Source organism: Acinonyx jubatus, chromosome C1, assembly GCF_027475565.1.
Source record: "Acinonyx jubatus isolate Ajub_Pintada_27869175 chromosome C1, VMU_Ajub_asm_v1.0, whole genome shotgun sequence".
Classification (NCBI taxonomy): Eukaryota; Metazoa; Chordata; class Mammalia; order Carnivora; family Felidae; genus Acinonyx; species Acinonyx jubatus.
In genome coordinates, this window is record NC_069381.1 from 129,397,032 (window position 1) to 129,420,040 (window position 23,009).

At 34.6% G+C, this 23,009-nt stretch overlaps 1 protein-coding gene across 3 annotated transcripts in view; it reads right to left on the reverse strand.

Moving 5' to 3' along the window:
* Positions 1-23,009, reverse strand: part of LRP1B (LDL receptor related protein 1B) — a 1,862,224-nt gene that overhangs the window by 63,999 nt on the left and 1,775,216 nt on the right. For all 3 annotated transcript variants that reach the window (XM_053214983.1, XM_053214982.1, XM_053214984.1), the window contains exons 83-84: positions 21,638-21,802; positions 7,411-7,572 (exon numbers count right to left, since the gene is read on the reverse strand). In XM_053214983.1, the coding sequence (XP_053070958.1) occupies positions 7,411-7,572; positions 21,638-21,802 (327 nt within the window). The remainder of the gene's footprint in view (positions 1-7,410; positions 7,573-21,637; positions 21,803-23,009) is intronic.

The window sequence follows — 23,009 nt, forward strand, 5'->3', positions numbered from 1 at the left end:
GCTTACTATTCTTCTATCATAGTCACATGAGAAAGAAATGTATTTATTTTCCTTTACACCGATTAATTCAAACTTAATTCTATTTTTACACTATTTTTTTTTTTCAAGCTGAAAACACAAGCACAAAGTTTCTTATGGAATTCATGTCTTAATCAGCTGCTCAGTAAAGGTGGCCTAGAACTTTTTTAAGTGGAATCTTGTCAGAGCACAGACAAAAAATGGGCCTGGCTAGCAGGAAATAAGCCCTTTCTACTTTGTTTACATTTATTCACATACCTAAGTCCAAGCACTGAATTAAACCCCAAGATTGATGAGGTATGCATAACATCACGGCCTGTTTCATATTCTAGGGGGGTAGAGAGTCAAGAACATGAATGATGATATAAACACAGGGTGAAAATGTCAAAGAGAAGTGCTGGGTGTCCTAGGGCAAAGGCAGGTTAAGAAGACAAAGTAGGAGGACTAGAGAGGTTAGAGACACTGAGGAACCCATGTGTAAAGGGGCACATTTTACTTTTTCTATTTTTACTATTTTTAATGTTTATTTATTTTTGAGAGACAGAGAGACAGAGACAGAGACAGAGACGGAGACAGAGTGTGAGTGGGGGAAGGGCAGAGAGAATCTGAAGCAGGTTCCAGGCTCTGAGCTGGAGGCACAGAACTCGATGCAGGGTTCAAACCCATGGACTGGGAGATACGACCTGAGTTGAAGTCAGACACTTAACCTACTGAGCCACCCAGGTGTCCCATAAAGGGGCACATTTTAGAGACAACGAATGGGTTTCCAGGGTTGGAAGAAAGAATAGGGCAGTGAATGCATTGTAGAAATCCAGGCAAGAGGCCTGAATAAAGGCAGTGCTTGTCTTCTCACCAAGAGAAAAAGAATCAGAGGACCCTTAGCCCCAGCTCCAAATTACTTTGTCACTCTAGTTGTGAATCCTCTAAGAATCGTGAATACTTGCACACTTAAGAAATAGCTAGTTCTCATACTTAAGAAATAGCTAGTTTCTCATGATCCTTTCCTAGCGTTCTAGGCTTAGTTCTAATTGTCCTTCATACTAACAGCGACAACTGAAAACATTTTATTCTATTTTCCTGGTCGTTATTAAAATCCTTTGGTCTCTTCTGTTTGGGCTTGCCATTGGTTTAATCAACTCCAGATTAAAATTCTTATTAACACCTGTTTTCATTGGAGTAGAAACTGGCAACCCGTGAGTGACATGAGCTTTGAATGTTCTCATAATGAGCCTAAAAAGATGCAGCAGAATGGTCAGGATATCAGGTGACAGGAAAATACAACAGAAGAAGCTACTTTTGGAGGCAGACCCACAAGGGTACAAATTATGGCTCCTATGTTCTTTAATGGAGCAGATTAGGGAGAATGGCTTAATCTCATTTTTGGCAATTGTCAAACTAGACTAATAATACTACCTTCACAGGGTTGTATGAGAATCTGGTAAAACATCAGATGTTCATATATTACATAAAATAATGTATAGCACCACATTTCTCTGTGACCTATACATTATACGTTTTCAATGATTTATTATTTCCCTTGGTGACCCTCCCCTAGGAAAATCAAATAGAAATAGAAAAGATAAATAGAAAAAGTCTTTCCCCTCTGGGCTTTTGTAAATTCTATTCCACTCACTGCTTCTCTTCATCTGGTTAGCTTCTTCTTTCTTCTGGCCTCAGCTTACATGTCACTTCCTTCTAGAAATCTTTCCTACAGGCTGAATTCTGTATTCTTTCCTGGATTCTGCTAGCCACTGTATTTCATTAACCTGACTTATAACATAAGTCATATCATTTTTGGAATCACACATTAGCTTCTAAACCCTTTGAGGGCAAGGAGTATCTCTGACACAGCTCTTTTTGCAATGCCTAACAGTGACAGGCCCATGGTGAACACCAAACATATTCACTGACCAATTGACTAGTGAAACAAAATTGCTCTGCAAAGCAAATGGTAAAAATAATCCCATGATGTCATCACATGTGGTTGACAACATCTATGCTTTATAACTTTTATAAGGTACTTGATAGACTACAGTTCTAAAACCAGTTACAATAGATGAAATGGTTGGATTACTGTCTGAGTATTCCTAATTTTATAAACTTGAGCTATTACTTAATGTCTGTATTTATTGGAACCAATGGGAATAAACCATAAAGGTATATTGCTTTCTTTTTTTTTAAGTTTATTTATTTATTTTGAGAGGGAGAGAGTGAGTCCACCAGTGGGTGAGGGGCAGAGAAAGAGGGAAAGGGAGAGAGAGAATGAGAATCCTAAGCAGGCTCTACTCTGTCAGTGCAGAGCCCTACATGGGGCTCAACAAGAGTTAAGAATCAGATGCTTCACCAACTGAGCTACCCAGGGGCCCCCTACAGGTGTATTTCTAATAAACTGAACGGTAACTGAAATTATAATGGTTCTCCAAGCATATTACTGATTAAAAATATCAATGAGAGGACAAACAGATTGCTATTTGATTTTAACACCCAGCTCTTAGACACAGATTTGAGCTGGCCCTCATTGGCCCTTTTGTCTTAATATTATCACTATTTAATTACTAATAACCTCATATTTAACATCTAGATTTAAATGTAAATGCAAAATGCCATGCTTATAATTTTTTTTGATTTATCCTAGAAATCCTTGCTCCAGATCTGCACAAAATGGAGCTGTATTTGTTCTTAAACAACTTACTTAAAGAATACTTAATTTTACTTTGCCATTATTTATCTCTGTCTCTCCTCCCGGAGTGCTGCTGTTAAAATTAATTTCCATTTAGACCTCAGGATTTTATATTGCCATTAGAATTGTGAAATGTTTTTACTCAGCACAACTAAGAACTGATGTTTTACCTCCCACTAATGGACCTTTAATTAGGCACTGTAATGAACCATTCTGTCATTCCTTCATTTCTGGAGAGAAGATTTTGTATATATGCAAGATACAATTTTGACAGAATACCAGGTCCACTGAACCTTGCCGACTCACATATAATAGATCCTCAATTTATTATGCTTTTGTCAGCTGCTGGATTTATCATTTTAATGACACTGTCCACAGACTTATTTTGCTGCCAAAGAACAGCATCACCATACTGCAGGAATGTTTGTTGACATCTTGATCAACAACTCCTGGGGTCCAATTCTGACTACAATATTACTACTTTGGGACCTTGAGCAAGTTATTTAACCTCTGTCTAAGGATTAATTGGTTAATTTTAATAAGTGCTTTGCAGTAAAAGGTGGGAAGTGCTATGACTGCTAATAGTGATAATAAAATGATAATGCAGCCTTTTATAATGCATCAGGCTACTTCAGACTGTGATTCCATTAAGTTGCCAATTAAAATATATGCTAACGGAATTTATTCTTTTTAAGAAACCAAATTGCTATAACGAGGGCCACATAGCAATTTTTTAAGTTAGATCAAAGAGAATAAAAAATGGCAATGCTTCTTAAAATTTTTTTTAATTAAAGAAAAAGATCGACATCCTATGATGATGGACCAATTGGGAACAGAGAAAAGCTGCACAGAAAAATACCAGATGGTTGTACCCTGATTAAATGTAGCTCTTGTACATTAAGTTGATTGTTCTTTTATTAACTTGTCTCCAAACTGCTTTCATTTATTTATCTATGATTATTTATTTATTCGACAAATGCCATTGTTGGGTGTAATTTCAAAGAGGTCATCTTAGACAAATAGGAGGAATGCACACAATTAACAATAATATCAGATAAAAGTGAATAGAAACAGACAGAGGTAAAGAAGCAGTGACTTGAAAATTCAGAAGAAAAAGGGATTCGTTCAAACTGAGGGTAGATGTGAACAACTTCAAAAAGGAAATGCCCTTTAAACTGGACGGGGACAGAAAGACAGAATTTTGCATGGAGAGATGAAGGTGAGGAAGAATCCAAGGAAAGTCCATTCCAGAGGAAGAGAATACCAGGAGAAAGTCACAATGCCAGGGGAACTGACATGTGGAAAGCATGATAAGTTCTCCTTTACTAGAGTAAAGGAGAGGCTGCAAAAATAATCTGGATAGTAATGAGGGTTTGCATTATGCAGAATAATAGTTGGCGATGTCCTGGTTCACTTGGAAATCTTTCAGGGTTGTGAGAATATTGGAACTGAAAAGAAAAAGCTCATGAGTCAGTAAGTGGAAGTTGTGCTGAAATATTCTGCTAGGTTGAGAGGAACAAGAGGGAGGGGAGAGCGATGAAGACCTTAAACAATATGTGAGTGGGGATACCTGCATATGACTGGACTGTTTTTGCCAGATAAACTCTGCTGGCCTGTGAAACATCATTTGAGAGATTAATTAGGTAAGCAATGTGAAAAGAACATTGGCTGAGGGTAGTGGCATCTATATATGTCAAGAGGCTAGTCTACAGGAGCAGAATATACATTTAGGGGCACCTGGATGGCTCAGTCAGTTAAACATCTGACTCTTGATTTTGGCTTAGGTCATGATCTCACGGTTCATGAGTTCCAGCCCATGCTGACAGTGAGGAGCCTGCTTGGGATTCTCTATCCCTCTCTCTTTGCTTCCCTCCCCTCCCCAACCTCTCAAAATAAATAAATAAACTTAAAAAAAAGGGAAGAAAAGAATATACTTAGAAAAGGAAACACCAATTTGAAACCAAATTTGTCTCTTTGCTACAGCAGACGTGCCCCCGCACACTGTAACACCAGAGAGAACATATTTAATGTTGTCTTTGCTTCTCAATTCAGTCAGTGCATATTGCTTGATTCAATGCTGTTCCATGTACTTCCTACCGTGACCAGAGACCTAGGCTACTCTCTGTGAGGGTTTGAACGGATATCAAACTGTCTGGGGCCAGAACGTTGAGTAACTTTAAGGGTTGGATTGCCTGTGGGAGATTCCTGGCTCTCCCATTTACTAACTGTGCCATCTTCAGGAGGCTCTTTGTGCCTCCTCAGTAGCCTCCTCTGTAAAATGAGAATAAAGACAACACCTAGTTCATTAGTGGGATTAAATGGGTTATTAGAATTAATGTCAAAAAAGAAGTAACTACAAGAATGCCTGGATTTAGAAAGATCTCAGTAAATGTGATTGATATAAAAAAACATTCTTTTTATTATGAATACAACATACAGCTGTGGCTACTCTTTTGAGAATAGGTAGAGAGGGTACAGAGAGAAAACATGGAGATCAGTTAGTAATAATCCAGATAAGAAATGCCAGTAGTTTTGATGAAGGCAGTGGGGATGGAGCTAGTGAGAAGCGTTCAAATTCTGGATATGTCTTACAGGAAAAAAAAGTGAGAAAGAAACTGAGGTGTAAACAAAGAGAGCAATCAAGAATGAATCCACAATAGATGATGGATTAAGATGATTAAGGAGTACACTTATGGTGATGAGCACTGGGTGATGGATGGGATTGTTGAATTACTATATTGTACACCTGAAACTAATATGACACGGTACATTAACTATACTGGAATTAAAATAAATATAAAATCTTTAAAAAGTTAATATAGTGGGTTAGATTAAATAAAAAAAAAATGAATCCAAGATTTTTGCACCTGAATCATGTTTCCTTTTAGAGACATAGGGAAAACTGTGATAGAAGTAAGTTTGAGTAAGAAAATCAAGTTAATTTAGAGCCAGCTCAAAGTGTCCAATAGATACTTAGGTATAAAAATCTGGAATTCAGGAGATAAGTTTAGCCAGAGATATACATTTGGAATCATTTGTATCTGGACGATATTAAAAATCATACAATTAGTTGAAATTCTCTAGGTAGTAGGTCTCAATTTTGATCACATATGTGACACATGTGGAAAACTTTAAATAATATTGCAGCCTAACAGACTCAGAATCTTCGGAGGTGATGTTTGGGAAAGTGTATTTTTAAAACTGTTTATGAAAGTGCTCCTTTGAGTCACAGGCTCAAGGAATGAGTGTTTTTGAGGAAAAAAGGAGGCATAAGTACAGTCATCAGCTGCTCCAATGTTTAAAGGTCAGAGAGATGAGGAGGAACCAGCCAAAGATGGTGAAAGGAAGCAGCCAGTAAAATGGGAGTGGAAACAAGAGAGTGGCAAATGTAAAGAAATGGCCATTTTTTAACTAGGGAGTGATTAACTGCTGAATGTGGGGTAAGATAAGAATTGATAATTGGCCATTGGATATGAGAACATGGATGACAATAAAATAAATTAATTAACTTGTCTGATGAAAGATATTTCAGCAAAATAGTGAAGATAAAAACCTGACAGAGGTGAGGTCAAAAGAAAAATAGGGAACTGTAGCATATAACAACTCGTTAGAATAAAGCTTCTATTTTGGATAGTAATGAGGGTAAAAAAAAAATAAGCAGGGAAATAAAGTTGTGGGTAGAATGAGATGTGGGCACAAGGCAAGGTTGTTCAAGGAAGAGCTAGGGAGAGAGGAATATACTGATAAAAAGGGGACAGTTGTAAGAGATGTGTCTATGAGTAGCTAAAAGGGATTTAATGTATGAGTGGATAGCATAGCATTAGACGTAGCATGGGGTTCCTACTCATAAGACAGAGTACATGGATATAAGATAAAGTAGTTTGAGGGATGTGATGGTGTGAGCTTGTGGTAGTTCTCTCTAGATAGATTCTATTTTGATCAATGAAATAGAAAGCAAATTCCTGGAGTGCCTGGGTGGCTCTTTCAGTCTGACTCTTGATTTCAGCTCAGGTCATGATCTCACAGTCAGAGATCCAGTCCTGCATCAGGCTGGGCATGGAGTCTGCTTAAGATTCTCTCTCCCTCTCCCTCAGGCATAAGCACGTTCTCTTTCTCTCTGAAAAAATAAATATTTTTTTAAAAAAGATATTAAGTTCCTGAACTGAGGATAAACTTGGGGAGCAGGTATTGGAAGTTTGAGGAGAAAGATGAAGATTTGACATAGACATCTAGGAGAGTTGATACATTAGCAAAATACTAGAAGCCATAGTAAGTGCCCATTTGAAATTAGTGATAAAATCTCAGGTGAGACCAGTCTGTATGATTACATGTTCTTCTTCCGTTGCATCCAGCAGTGGGACACCAGTTCAGAACAGACGGAGAACTGGATTTAACCATGGTTACAATTTTCTAGGAAAGTGTAATAGAAGGGGAAGAAGGAAAAAGGAAATTGAGGGTATATACAAGGGGACGATTACAGTGATGGTTTATGGAGCCTAAGGTAGGGAAGGAAGAAACAGAATCTTGAAAATGAGAAGGATGAGAAACAATGTAAATAATTGTTGAGAGTTGGGGTGATGGAGGGAGTGACCCTGAAAAATAGGGGGTTGTTGAAATTGAGAGGAGGGAGGGAAAATAGAGATAAGAAAGTTACTTAATGTAAACATGAAAGCATGCTATCAGACTGTGTTGTGGGAGTCACTCTCACTTACAGTACTGGCATCTGTCTCCGGTGTGCTCAGGCTGGCAGTGGCAGGAGGGCTGGTTGCCGGCAGTGACACTGCAGGCTCCTCCATTTTGACAGAAATCCTCACAGACGGTCTTCCCACAGTTTGGTCCAGTGAACCCCAGTGCACAGCTGCAGGTGGGTCTTCCTGTTGGAAAAGAAAACATAACAAAAAGGAAATTATTTGACTGAAATTGTTTTCATGGAATCCTCACTAGGTAAGAAACAGGAAGCCAGGATTCCGTTCAAGGTTTGTCCACTAATTCATCTGTGAATTTAGGCAATAACATGACCTCTGTGGGTGTCAATGTTCCCATGTTTCAATAGAGCCCAGCATAGAAGATAAGTCAGGTTCACCTCAGGTAAAACAACCAGAGTGCATTTTATGATTAATTACACATTTATACAGGTGTAGTATGTTCTGAAGTACTTGTGTTATTCTTTATACTTTTCTCATCATGTCCATTTTGCTTTTTAAATTATTTTTGATACAGTTTGTATTAGCTATTAGAATATAAAATGGAAACAATCCTATTTCTCAGTATTCAATCATCATGTACTACCACTGGTAAGGCATGAGCTTAGATTTATAAATAAATATTTTTAAAAGTTTAAAGTGGGCATGCCTTCTATAATATTTATGTAATTAGTAATTTTAGTTGATGTCAATATACATGCTGTATTTAGTATACAAGCACTTATTAAGTCCTATTTTATTTCATTTTGATACTTTTATTCATGGGAAAGTACTGTTACTTGCAGTCTGGAAAGATGATTTAAAGCCTAATGTTAACAGCACACAGGAGCAAATCTAATGGACCATCTACGGATATTTTTATTTGCTCTGTAAGAACGAACTTCAGAAGAAAAGGTGAACGATCCTTTAAGGTGTTTGGAACATAACACAGTTAACTGTTATATCAGGAATGAGTCTCTCTAACTGCTTTCATCAAGGATGAAGTGGAAAATGGAGGACAGAAATAGCTCTGTAGGAGAGATTAAGGAAAACAAAATGAAATAATGGCTCTCATTTGTAATGGGCAAAGAATGAAGTTGAGAGGTTGTGCAAATGTAAAGAAATAACATGAAAGGGAATAAAAAAGAAATTCAGGTATAGATCTGAATTAACTAGAACTCAGAAATGTCAGTTGACTAGTATTAGAGACTATCCAACCATCTCCTCTCTCACCTTTGTAGACATGAGGCATAATTAGAATGGTCATAAAAATGTATGAGACAAGGCTTAAGACTTGAACTGTGAAAATGATATAAGTTTTCTCTATTGCCATAGATTCTACATTCTACGTTTTTTTTTGAAAAGCATTCGTAAGTGAATAAAATGTCTCTAAAATAAAATGCGCCCTCCTTTCCAAGAGAATAAATAAATCAAGCTTCCACAATTTATTTATTTTGCTTTGAAAGTGCTCCATATACTTAAACATGCTTGAAGCTACTGCTTCTCAATGAAGAAGGTTATATACATTTTTATGGTGAGTAGCATTGCTTTAAAAGTTATTTATAAATGTGATTAGTTTGGTGGCAGATAAACGCCTATTAATAGGTTGAGAAACAAGGTAAATTGTATGTACATTGAAAGCTGAGTAACATCATGTTTACCATTCCCAGAAAATGGCTTTAAAACTTTTGGGTAAATATTTTTCTTATAATGGTAGTGAATTTTCTAGTTGATACTTACATATAGACAAAATTTCTTCATGGGAACAATAATGGATAAAAAATAGACACAACAAGAGAATGAATAGTGCTTGAAGATGAAGAGGACAGAGAATTGTTGGAACAGTTACTAAGGAAAATCAAAGCCCTGAACAAAAGAAGTAATTTCTCTTCATCAGTAAGAACCAGTGAATGCCTTACAGAGAAACAGAACATATAAACAGGAACACAAATTAACATGAACTAAAGGTGAAACAAACAGCACAGAAAATATAGGAGCAATCAAAACGCATAGAACAATCAGAAAAAAGGGTCCTATGATGGTAGGACTTAACCACTGTAGATTTATGTTTTTCTACATTATTTTTTAGTTTTTTTTTTTTTTAATTAAGAGTGAAGAACATTAAAATAATAGGAGTTTAAAGGAAACAAATGCAACCCACTATGGCACTTGAAAACTTCTCTGTCCCAGTCACTGAGAGAATGACATCATGCTTTCATGTCAACTAGGGCAGTGGCCAGGTTCCCTAAACCCTCTTCCCTGGCATATGCCTCAAATCATTTAGATTCTGGCTGAATTATTTTGAAAAGGCTCTTCTTTTCCTTTAAAAAGAAGATTTCTTTTTGACAAGAGAAATCTTCATATTCAGGGGAACACCAACAACTTGAAACTGTGTTGATAACAGCAGATCTTTTGATTGCTGATGGGAAACGAACTTTCTGTCACAGAATTTTATAATGGGCTCCATCTAATATACTCATGAATCTCTCTGTGTGCATCCAAACAAGTTGCATTGGATTCATTTATAGAGATTTTTTAGGTAGCTCAACTTGATTTTGGCATTTGAAAAGGCAACAGTGCCGTTACAATGACTAAGGTATAGATTTACAGCAGTGATGCATCCAGGGAGCTTGGGAGTTGACAGCCTACAAGGGTAGTGTAATCAGACAAAGCATCAATTAACCTGAGGAAGGAAGGGGAGGTTCAGTTTGTTGGCTCTAATCTGTCTGGTTTCTATAGCATTCAGGGCTTAAAAGTGTGGGTTGTCAGACTGCCTGGATATACATTATCTGTGCCAATTACTGGTTGTGGGACCATGGGCATCACTTCTCACTTCCCCTATGCAAAAATGGGGATAATTATAGTACCTTTCTCATAGGGTTGTTGTGTAGAATCAGAGAAAATAAATGAGATTATACATGCAAAGCATTTCTAAAGGTTCTAGGCACATAGAAAGTACTCAGTGACACTTTAGTTCTAATTGTTTATTACTGTTGTTGTTTCTACTGAATGAGATTCACCATATAGAAGTAGGACTTTGGAACGGTGTCCTAAAAAAAAACACTGTAACATTCTAAGAAAATCTTTTGGAAAACTGTCTTAAATTACACATTTTATCTCCATTATCTATTTAAGACAAAGTTAAATTTGAATTTGTATGGCAGCGATGGGATAAAGCAGAAATTCTCCATTAACCTCACTCTCAGACTCCAACATTTTCAAACTTTCTCTCTTTACTTTCTCAACATGCTTCATTATTTCAGAAGAGAAGCCAGACCTTTCAATATGTATGTATTGCTCACATAAATGAATTCTGATTCCCTAGCAGAAAGAAAAGTTTAGGAATTGAGATGTTAATGTGTGGTGTTGTCTTTACTGTATATTTATGTCCTCTTGCAAAGTTTATCTCTGATCTCTTAATCACTGAATCCACTGATTTCTTTTTAATCATCCTTCTCAAATGTTCTCCATAATTTTACACATTTTATTTTTGAAATTTATTTTTTTTATTTTTTATTACACATCTACTCTTAAAATTTCTATCTCTGCTTGGTTTCTAAAATACTGCTATTGTTGATTTCCCTTTTTCTGTAACTGTCCTTTTCAATTGCCTTTATGTTTTCTCATTCTGGGTCTTAAAATATGTTCTTCCAAACTTCTTTTTGGTGATACAATACAATTTCATGGCTTCAATATTTGTCTCTCTATCTGAATGCTTCAGGCTCATTTTTCTGACTCGGCTCATTGTCCTTTCTAAACGACAGACCTTCATTCTCAGTCTTTGTCGTATGTCTCGAGCATGTCTCTGGATGCTCAGTAGGACCCACAGGGGAGAAAATTCTTCTCACAAACATTGTTCTGGTAGCATAGGTTCTGTAGATTTCTGTAGACTAGGTTCTCTCAGTGCTAGGTCTGCTCTATACTCAAGTTCAACATGACATGATATGTTAGCAAAGTGCCTTACTAGCTGTACACAATAAATGGAGCTTAGTTTATTTGCTCCATTAATTTATTATTAATTTATCTGCTATTCATAAATAAATGGGAACTGGTTGCATATGTTCTCTAAAATGTTCCAGCAAATCTTCATGCAACAAGGTAAATAAATAATAAACTGTTCAAATTTAACTGGATAACCAATAGTAACTAATGTTAAATACAGTGAAAATATAACTAAAGGCATTAAATACCTACAATCAATAATAAATATTATTAAGGAATACTCATTGACACAACTGAAGATTGGATTGCTCACAAGAAAAATGGAAATGTCTTAGAATTTAACAGAGTTCTTTAAACTTCACTGGCCTTGCAAGACCCTTCCATACCAAAACTAGTCTCAGTAAAGATGATTGATTCAGAAATAGTTCATAAGAATAATTAACAGAAACTAAATAAATTTGGTACAAAGTTAAATTATTTGTTAGTTTGTTTTTTGGTATTAGGCAGACCTGGAAATCAAATCCTATTAGATATTTATTAATTGTGTGGTTTTGGAAAACTTAGCTTTCCTCACTAGATCTCATTTTGCATCTCATTCTGTAAACTGGTGATAGTAATGCCTACTATGTGCTGGTAAACCACATGGCACAATGTCTGCCATACAGCAAGTATTCAATTAGTAGCGGTGGTATCATTATTACTACCATTAGTATTAATATTATTGTTAACATATATTAATTATTCATATATTATTATTCATATTATTATATTATTACTACTCTTAGTAGTAGTGGTGGTATTGGTATTAATATTACTATTATTGTTAAATAAATTATCAACAAAGGTTATTATTTAAATTCAACTGAGTACATATTCCTTTATTAAAAAACTACATATGGAATCCCCATACACATTATTTTCCATATGTATTCTTTTGAAAATAACATGCCCATTACCCAACCTATATATCAGTTCAAAATAATGTTTTAAAGTATTTAACAAAAACTGAATCTTTTCTATTATATAGGCAACCACATGGATATCACAATGATTTATCATTATTCCTTGTTAAATGAGCATTAACTTTATAGGATTTGGGTATAGTTTACCTCTAGATAAATGGGCCTATTTGACTATACGTTACTTTTAGTTATATAGTCATAGCCAGCCTCTTTCTCTGATATGGGCAGACAATATTGCTTATTGTCATTGATAATAGGTAATGTCTTTGAGCACTGACTCTGGAATAATCTAGTTTCTTGGATTCTAGTTTTCTTAACCACTCTAGCTCACATCTGAAAAATGCCACAATGTAGACATTACAGAGTGATAAGCATTAAATAAGGTAATACATCTAGGAAATTTGCCAGAGTTCTTGGCATTTATGAAGCATTCAAAATGTAGTAGTCATTAGAATAAAGTTAACATTATGTCTGCAAATTTTCTAAAATATTACAATTACTGAATATATATTCCATATAGAAATCGCTATTTGATTGCTAATAATTTGAGTAAAATTTGCTGTGTAGCTTTGAGTCAAATAATATATGAATAAATATCAATAAAGATGCTCAAAAGCATGTATTTGTATCTGAATATCATAAAGGTGATCTGTTGGGGCCACCTGGGTTGCTCAGTCGGTTAAGCTCCTGACTTCAGCTCAGGTCATGATCTCGCGGTTCATGAGTTCGAGTCCTGCATCGGGCTCTGGGCTGACCGCTCAGAGCCTGGAGCCTACTTTGGATTCTGTGTCTCCCTCTCTCTTTGCCCATTGCCCTGCTTAGTCTGTCTCTCTCTGTTTCTCAAAAATGAATAAACATTAAAAAAAAAAGGTGATCTGTTGGCATTTTTCAGTAACTTGATGTAATACTGGTGTCCGTCTTTAAAAGCTAGATTTATTTAATAAACAGTTTTTAAGCTGATTATAAAGATGCTACTCATCAGTGCAATTTAATCAATATTGTATGACTTTAAGCAGGCAAAATTACTTCTCTGCTCGATATTGGACAAATAAATCATTACCCTTTTTTTTTCATATACACATAATGCTTGAAAATGTGTGGCTGATTACCATGAAGAAATGCTAGCAAAAGTAATTACATGTGAGCTTCCTATGAGACAGTGACAGCGTTTATTATTTCTGAGAGGTAGATACCTGCTAGTGAGCATCATTAGTCAGTTCTCTTTCTAAGCAATTTATTTGAATTCATACTCATTTGTCAGTGTGAACCTTGCCTCTTCTACTGTTTGATTTGGTACCGGTTGAGTAAGTCTGGTGCTTGTAAATTTTTATCCCTGGTTGTAATGTTTTCTACCTACTGGTCTTCTATGTATACAGTCACTGTTTAGTTCAAATAGTCTGATAAACACATTGAGTCTAATAGCATTTAATTGACATTTAAACTGCAGGACGTATTTACAAATGTTTACATTTAATATTCTATGAAAATACTCTCTAAAAGTTACATACTCTTGGGGTACCTGGGTGGCTCAATCAGTTAAGCATCTGACTCTTGATTTCAGCTTAGGTCATGATCTCACACTTGTGAGACTGAGCCCTGAGTCAGGCTCTGTGCTGAGTGTGGAGCCTGCTTGGGATCCTCTCTCCCCCTCTCTCCTTGCCTCTCCCCTACTCATTTTCTCTCTCTCTCTCTCTCCCTGTCTCTCAAAATAAATAAATAAACATTAAAAAAAAAGTTACATGCTCTTTACTCACAACATCTTTAGTATTTGAACAAAACCCACATTCTTGTTCTTTTATATAGGATAAAAATAGTAAGTTGAGAAATAAGTCACTACAGCATTATTTAGTTGGATACTAGATTGCTATCAGAAAGTTCTTCTCCTGACCTCTTATCCCCAAGACTACTCTGCTTTGTGAAATCTGTCTTCACTTCTGACTTAGATTCAATAAAAGTTTTGAATGCTTTAAAAAATTGCTACTCTTTTTGATAAAGAGATTTGACATTCTACTTTTCCACTTTATTTAATGTTTTCCTGCACTGAAAGTGAGTGCCCATTTATACATAATTTTAGTAAGTTGACTATAGCTGTCGAGTTGTCTTAAGCATCATAAAGATTACAGAGAACTATTCACCAAACCTGAGAAAGAAAAGGAAAAACTGTGGACTTTACCTAGCGCCCTCCCAGTACTACTTAATATATTCTGACATGTTTCAAATTATAGGTCACAATCTATTTATACCTCTGGAAAGTTCGTTTTCAGCCAGCTTTGTGAAAATGAAACTGAAATATTTTTGTCCTTTCTGTGAATAGAAGGAAGCCAACTCAAACCATCCGAGATTAGCTTAGAAAGTCATAAGACTGAATAGCTTAGTACTGCTCCCACCATGTGGTCCAAATGAACCAGTAACTGTGCTTCATAAAGTCAGCAGCAGCATTAGAGAGAATCTTACTTTCAGTCTCTCACAGGTTTTTTGAGAAGGTGCAAGGACTGAGAACAGCACCCGCCACTCATAAGCAGTCTAATTAATATATATTAATTACTGTGATTGGCAATAATCATAATTATTACTTTATTACTTTCTAACAGCAATGCATGTTACTTGGGGAACTTAGAAAATAGATACATACAGAGAAGGATCTATTTCCTTATATAGACACTTTATGTATGCATTTTTTTCCATTTTGGACTCATGTAGCCACTTCTTGTCCTTTTTAACTTCAAAATGCAATGTGAATTACTGGATCTTATGATGTTTCTATTTTTAATTTTTGAGGAACCTCAAAATACCATTTTCCATAGTGGTTACACTAATTTTCATTCCGACCAACAGTGCATGAGGGTTCCCTTTTCTCCATATCCTTGCTAACATTTGTTATTTCTTGTTTTTTTTTGGTACTAGCTATTCTGACTGGTGTGAGGTGGTATCTCATTGTGGTTTTGATTTGCATTTACCTGATGATTAGTGATGCAGCATTATTTATACCAGCCAATATATGGAAGTAATCTAAGTGTCTGTGGATAGATAAATAAAAATAGGATATATATGTACAATGGAAGATTATTCAGCCATGAAAAAGAATGAGATCTTGCCACTGTGATGACATGGATGGACCCAAAGGGTACTATGCTAAGTGAAATAATTCAGATAGAGAAAGAAAAATTCCATATGATCCCACTTATATATGGAATCTAAAAACCCAAACAAACATATATAAAGAGTTGACCCATAGAACAAACTGGTGGTTGCCACAGGGGAGGGGTTAGGGAATGGGCAAAATGGGTGAAGGGGAGTGGGAGGTACGGGCTACCAGTTATGGAATGAATAAGTCATGAGGGTGAAAGGTACCAGCACTGGGAATATGGTCAATGATACCTTAATAGCACTGTATGGTAACAGATGGTAGCTACACTTGTGACGAGCTTAGCATAACATATAGAGTTGCCAAATCACTCAATTGTATGCATGAAATTAATGTAACACTGTGTGCCAACCATACTTCAATAAAAATACAATACAGTACAATATGAATATTTTCCTATATTATTATATATTCCACAATTCTGGTTTTATTTATCATATAAAATTCATCTTTTAGGTATGTTTTACATACTATTTGAACTCAGGTTTCTACCTCTAATTTTACATTATAAATAACAGTATATTGAACATCTTCATTCTAAATATTTTGTTTTTTATCATTATATAATCCTTGGGATATGTTTATAAAACTGACATTAGTTAATTAAAGAACACAGAAAAAATTTTAAACTCTTGATGAGTGTTTTCAAATTACCTGCGTCAAGATTTTTACCCTGAACATTCTCTTCTTATAGTGATTTGAAGATGCTGGTTTCATGTGTGTGCGACTGGGATCCTGTGCTTTGTCCTCTTCAAACTCCTCCTCCTTCTTTTTCCTCTTATCTTCCTTTTTTCTATGTTTGCGTGTATGTGTGAGACTTGTCTTCTGTCATTTGCTCAGTATGCTTTCTGTTTTTTTTTTCCTACTTGATTTGTCATAGCTATGTCTTTCTATGTCACATATTTGTTAACATTATATGCACTATTTTATGTTTTCGATTTTACATTTTCAACTTAATATTCTCTTGGATTCTTAAAAAAGCAAGTAGGACCAAATATCCAGCTCTCAGCATTCCCTAAATATAAACAATATTTATGTTGAGGAAGCTAGGACATCAAGCTTAATTTAAATGAAAAGTTGCTCTCATATAAGTAAAAGTGACAGAAAAACAAAGATGGACAGTTAAAGGCGGGCATGCGTACCCTTTATCATGATGTTAATTAGGTGGTTGTGTACTCCATGTCCTAGGTACAGATGTGACTTGAGACACATCAGTGTTCATGTTTTGTCACTACTCCCATGATGTTTTCAGGGTATCCAAAAGTTCCTAGCTTAACTGGGAGAGAGAACACTTGGAGAGAACACTTTTAGGGCAGCCAATATTTGATGGCAGTGCCATCATCTATGCCACCTTCATATTGGGGGCAGTGTCCTGAACAGAAAGAACCTGAATGAATGAGAAAGGAAAGTCTCACCATCTACTTGCTTATAATTATAAAGTCCCTGCCTGTTGCAGGGAGACATAGTGAGAAGAATCTCCCCCCGCCCCATCCCCCACCGCCTTTCCTTACTCCTCTTTACTCCTGTTTCAGTTGTGGGGACAAAATCGTTCATTGCCCAAGTCCACAGATGTGGTTACAGAGAAGGCTCAAGCAGAGTTTTTGCTTCTTCTTTTCATATTCATTTAAGATATTCATTACAAATATTATCTACTATAGAAAATTGTGTTGTCACTCCTTTGCCTAGCCAGTCCTGCTTTTATGTATTTTCAAACTTCCCAAATTAAAAACTGCTTTCCCTTCTGCGTAACTCCAAACTGTATGAGTGGGAATATTTGGCTATATTGCCCCAAATTTACAAACTCTCTTGCTCTATTACTCTAAATCAGCTGTGTAGAAAACCTCGATTCATTTTGATATGAACACTGAAATTTTAAATAATAGACTTATAAGAGTAAGGAAAATACCAAACAGCATCAACATACCTTAGATTATAAATATTTATAAAAGTGAAGATTAATTGTAAATATATAAATATATTTAATCACATAAATACCCTCATTATATCCATGATGAGAAACATTCTTAAATTATTCTTTATTTTCTATAATAGAATGATTGAAAAATTCAATTCTTTACTCTCATTTTCATTATTTTGCTCAAGGCAAACTTTATCTTAATTTCCTCCTATGAGGTCATAGAAATGAACTACATGCACCCTTGCTGATATAATCAATGTCAAATGATTTCATTTTATAGTACTTTTCTATATGAATATAGTTCATATATTTTATTTTTAGCTTTCTCTCTTTCAAAAAAAAAACAACTTAAGGAATGAGGAAAAACTCATTCCTAGATGCAAAATTTTAATTATGCCTCTCAGATGTGTGCTTTTAATTAACTGGTGACATTTCCTTTGTTCAATTATTATAGTTCTATACAACTGTCATAAACTTATAAATTTTAATTAAAGCTGCCCCAAACCCTAGTCATATAGTGTCCACATAGGAATTTGCCAAAAGGCTTAACTGTAAGTAAACCAACAATGAATAAATCCACGAATTGCCCACTGGGATTTATTTAACAAATTAACATTTGTGTGGAGATAATGAGGTTCTACAGTCTATAATAGTAAACAATGTTTTTATAAACCCATATTTTTAAAAGTAAAAAATGCTTTGTAGATGACTTATTTGGATATGATATTATTATAAATAATTAGGTGCTATAAGACAATAAACTTCATGGCCATATCTCAAGCTGAATTCATATAAGGACTCATTTATATAACTAATTTGAAAAATAATTTTTTTGAACATGTTATCTATGTAAATCAAGATCTAATACTCTATCTGGGTGCAAAGATAAAATACATGTACTAAGAATACAGCAAGATCTGGACAAATGATTTGAATCAAACACTAAAAGTTGTGCTGTATCCCCAAGTAGTTCGGGATCCATTAACAGGACAGCAAAATCAATAGAGATTTGTCCTTGTGGATCCATTGCTGGTTGAGTAGATATTCATAGTCTGCAGTACCAAACTCTTCTTGGCTTAAATATTTCTAAAGATAAATATAAGAAAATCATCTGGTTGTAACCCAGTAATTTTTATTATCTTAATGAGAAAATTAACAAATTATAAAATCTTTATACAACTCATTTGTAAAAGAAAAGCTTCTTCCCTAAAGAAAATGGTATCTGTGTTACAAAAATACAATTACAGTGTCCTAATATCCTTTTACTTCACATTAATTCAATTTTCATTTGCATATTCAATGATGGTCCCAGTACTACAGTTTCTCCCACAACAATGGAATATACTCTACCATAAGGAGTAGCTTCTCCTAGGCAGAGTGAAAACATGTAGTAAGATCTGGTGCCTTTTTATTTCAATCAACTTGCTGAATTTTTTTTCAGAATTCTATTAAGTAGTTAGAATACCTTAATTATCAATTAGTCATAAGTTAAAAATATTTGTAGACATAAAGGCAAATTTAAAGAAATAGTAATGCTTTTACTATTAGAATGCAAATCAGAAACAGTTTGGTTCCTCTGAACTCCACTGAAAATGCTTCTTCATGTGGCTCTTTTCAGTTAGCATTATGCTAAATGCTTCAAAAAATAAAATACGCAATAGAAGCAGTGAGAATTCCCAGTAAGACAGAAATTAACTGTGTAGGGGATGTGAAGATCATATGGATTAATTTTCCATTTGACTAAATTTGCATTTATTGTAGTAGAATTAAATGTGCATAAATTGCACTCTAATAGTTGCATACTGTCTTTTAGACTGATTTTTGGAATTTACAAATTATATTTTTATTATGCATTGGGGTTAATTTTTTCCCATGGGAACATGTTTTAAATATAATAGAACTAAGTAGAAAAATATGTTTTAATGTTCACTTATGCACTGTAGAAAATCCTTTTTGCAAACACAGCTATTGCATAGTTTAATAAGAATTTCAAGTATATCTTAACATGTAGTAACCTGATATTTTCAAAGCATATTATACACTGTATTACAATACCAACAAAGTAGTTATAATTTGAGATAGGAATTATGATGCTATCAGGTGTAATGATATAGTATATTGATATTTAATTTTTTAATTTAACCTAATTTAACTTAATTTAATTTTTTAAATTTATTTATTTTGGGAGAGAGAGCTTGTGAGTGGACTAGGGGCAGAGAGAGAGAGAGAGGAAAGAGAGAATCCCAAGCAGGCCCCACACTGTCAGCACAGGGCCCGATGCAGGGTTCAAACCCATGAACCATGAGATTATGGTCTGAGCCAAAACCAGGAGTCAGACGCTTAACTGACTGAGCCAACCAGGTCCCCCTAATTTAATTTTCAAAAGCAAATTATGTTTAGCATTAGGCAAACTGTTCAATTAAAAAAGAACATGTAAAAGAATGAAACTGGACCATTTTCTTATATCATACACAAAAGTAAATTCAAAATGGATTAAAGATCTAAAAGTGAGACATGAAACCATAAAAATCCCAGAGAAGAACACAAGCAGTACTCTATTTGTCATCAGCCACAGAAATTTCTTTCTAGATATGTGTCCTGAGGGCAGGGAAACAAAAGCAAAGATAAACTGTTGAGATTTCATCAAAATAGAAAAGCTTCTGCATATGAAGGAAACAATCAACAAAACTAAAAGGAAACCTACAGAATAGAAGAAGATATTTGCAAATGACATATCTGAGAAAGGTTAGTATCCAAAACCTATAAAGAACTTATTGAAACTCAACATCCAGGGGTGCCTGGGTGGCTCAGTCAGTTAAGTATCTGACTCTAGATTTTGACTCAGGTCATGATCTCAGTTTGTGAGTTCAAGCCCTATGTCGGGCTCTGCATTGAAAATGTGAAGCCTGCTGGGGATTCTTTCTCTCCCTCTCTCTGTCCCTCTACTGCTTGCTCTCACTCTCTCTCACAATAAATAAACATTAAGAAAAAAAAAACTTCCATATCCAAAAAATGAATAATCCAACTAAAAAATGGGCAGAACACATTCTTCCAAATAAGACATCAAGATGGACAACAGACACATGAAAACATGCTCAACATCACTGATCATCAAGAAAATACAAATCAAAATAACAATGAGATATTACCTTACACCTGTCAGAATGGCTAAAATCAATAACACAAAATACAAAGGTGTTGGTGAGGATATGGAGAAAGGGTAACACTCTTGCACTGTTGGTGAGAATGTAAACTGGTGCAGCCACTCTGGAAAACAGTTTCTCAAAAAGTTGAATATAGAACTACCCTACAATACAGCAATTGCACTACTGGATATTTCCTCAAAGAATAGAAAATTACTAATTCAAAGGGATACATGCACCCCAATGTATTATCTACAATATTATCTACAGTATTATCTATAATAGGCAGTATTATCTACACTAGGCAAATTATGAAAACAGCCCAAATGCCCATCGACTGATGAATGGATAAAGATATAATATACACACACAATGAAATATTACTCAGCCACAAAAATAATGAAATTTTGCCATTTGCAACAACATGGATGGAGGTAGACAGTACTATGCTAAGTGAAAGAAGTCAGTCCAAGAAAGATAAATACCGTATGAGTTCACTCATATGTAGAATTTAAGAAACAAAACAAAGGAGCAAAGGGGGGGGGAAGAGGGAGAGGTAAATCAAGAAAAAGCTATTATCTATAAAGGACAAACTGATGGTTACCAGAGGGGAGGTGAATGGGAGGTGGAATAGGCAATGGGGATTAAGGAGGGCACTTGTTGAGATGAGCACCATGTGTTATATGGAAGTGTTGAATCACTATATTGTACACCTGAATGCTAACTAACTGGAATTTAAATAAATTAAAAAAAAATCTCTACCTTGAAATATCAAAATTAAATAAAATTAAAATAAAGAAGAACAGATTTTGGAGACAAACATATAAGGCTTATAAAACTGGTGTTACTTAATCATTCTAAGCCAGCATCAGAATATCTATGAACACTGAGCCCTGATACATGGCAGGCACTCAACACGTGATAATGATCAGTACCATTGCTAATTTTGTGACTAGAACTTCACTACTGAATTTAGAACAAATGCTACTGATTATGGTGAATTAACAATTATATTTAACTTGTGTTTATGTATTCTTTATTAAGACATCAGGAATTATATCTGTAACATTAAGTATTTTCTTTATGTTTTTCACATATAAGGAAAAATGCTAATTATTTTAATATACAGTGACATTCACATATTTACCCAGTGTTGATGGCATACAAGTTCCTCCATTTTGACAGTAGTTGCTACAGTGATTGACTTCACATCTGTCTCCTGAATAACTAGGCCAACAGTGACACCTCAAATCACCCTTCTCATTTAAAAGGCATCTTCCTCCATTTTCACAAGTCAGTTTGCATGAATCATCTGGTTATAAGAAGAAATGTACAAATTAGCATGCTATTCAATGGATGGCAGAGTAAGGACAATTTAAATAAATAAAAATTAAATATTAGGATCTACTTTTTTAAATAAAATTCTCCAAATAAATACCTCTACTATAAAAGTAGAAGAAACAAAATAGTATAAACACTACCTGAAAACAGAGACATAGATGTTAACCACTGTTGAAGGTTGAATACAAATATTGAATTAACTGTTATCCTTCAGGCATAAAGAATTATCAATCGTTTCTTATATCTATTAAAACTTTAACAAAACAAACTGAAACTTCCTAAAAATATAATATTTTATAAGCAATGCGTTTTCTTTGTGATATAAGCAAACATGGCCTATTTTTAGGACTATTTGACATTTAAACAAACTAAAATATGTAGGATAAATTTAGAGTATATATACATATGTGTATATATATATGTATATATATATATACACATATGTATATATATATGTGTGTATATATATATATATATATATATATATATACACACACACATATAATTTGTGGTCTAGAAAAACATTTAAATGAAAGTATATTCTTTGATATACATCCTTATTAACTATGTATAAACAACTTAAAACTAAAAGTCACTTAGATTTGGTAAAAGAGGTTGATAAAACAGTGTCAGAAACATTTCCATATGTAAAATTTCCATATGGAAAATGATTAGGCACCATCTGTCTACTTAATACATTTTGGTTGAGGATAAGAAAGGATAGTCATTCCCTTGGGTTGCAAAATTATTTTTAAAAATATGATGAGTCTGATTTATGATAAGAATTGGTTTGGAAAAATTTTTCAGGTTATTTTTCTATGTGTGCTAACATGGCCTTGCTCCATTAGAAATACTGCTTTACTTAGGGCAGGCCATAATGCCCAATGGAACACAAATGATTGAGAATACTGTAAGAAGCATTCGGCTCTAGAATATGTCTTCTACTAGAGTCATGCCTCTTTTATAGTGAAGTAAGGTCAAATCAAAATAGCCTGTATTCCTTATTCAAGATACATTGGCCCATACATAGTAGAAGCTTTAATGTATCACTGCAATAATCATACAGGCACCGTAAAGAACCTCAGTGACTTCAAATTAAAAAAAAAGAAGATTCAAATATCATATCCATTGTCATCAATAGAGACTATTTATCAGTTGTACCAGACAATTCTGAGACT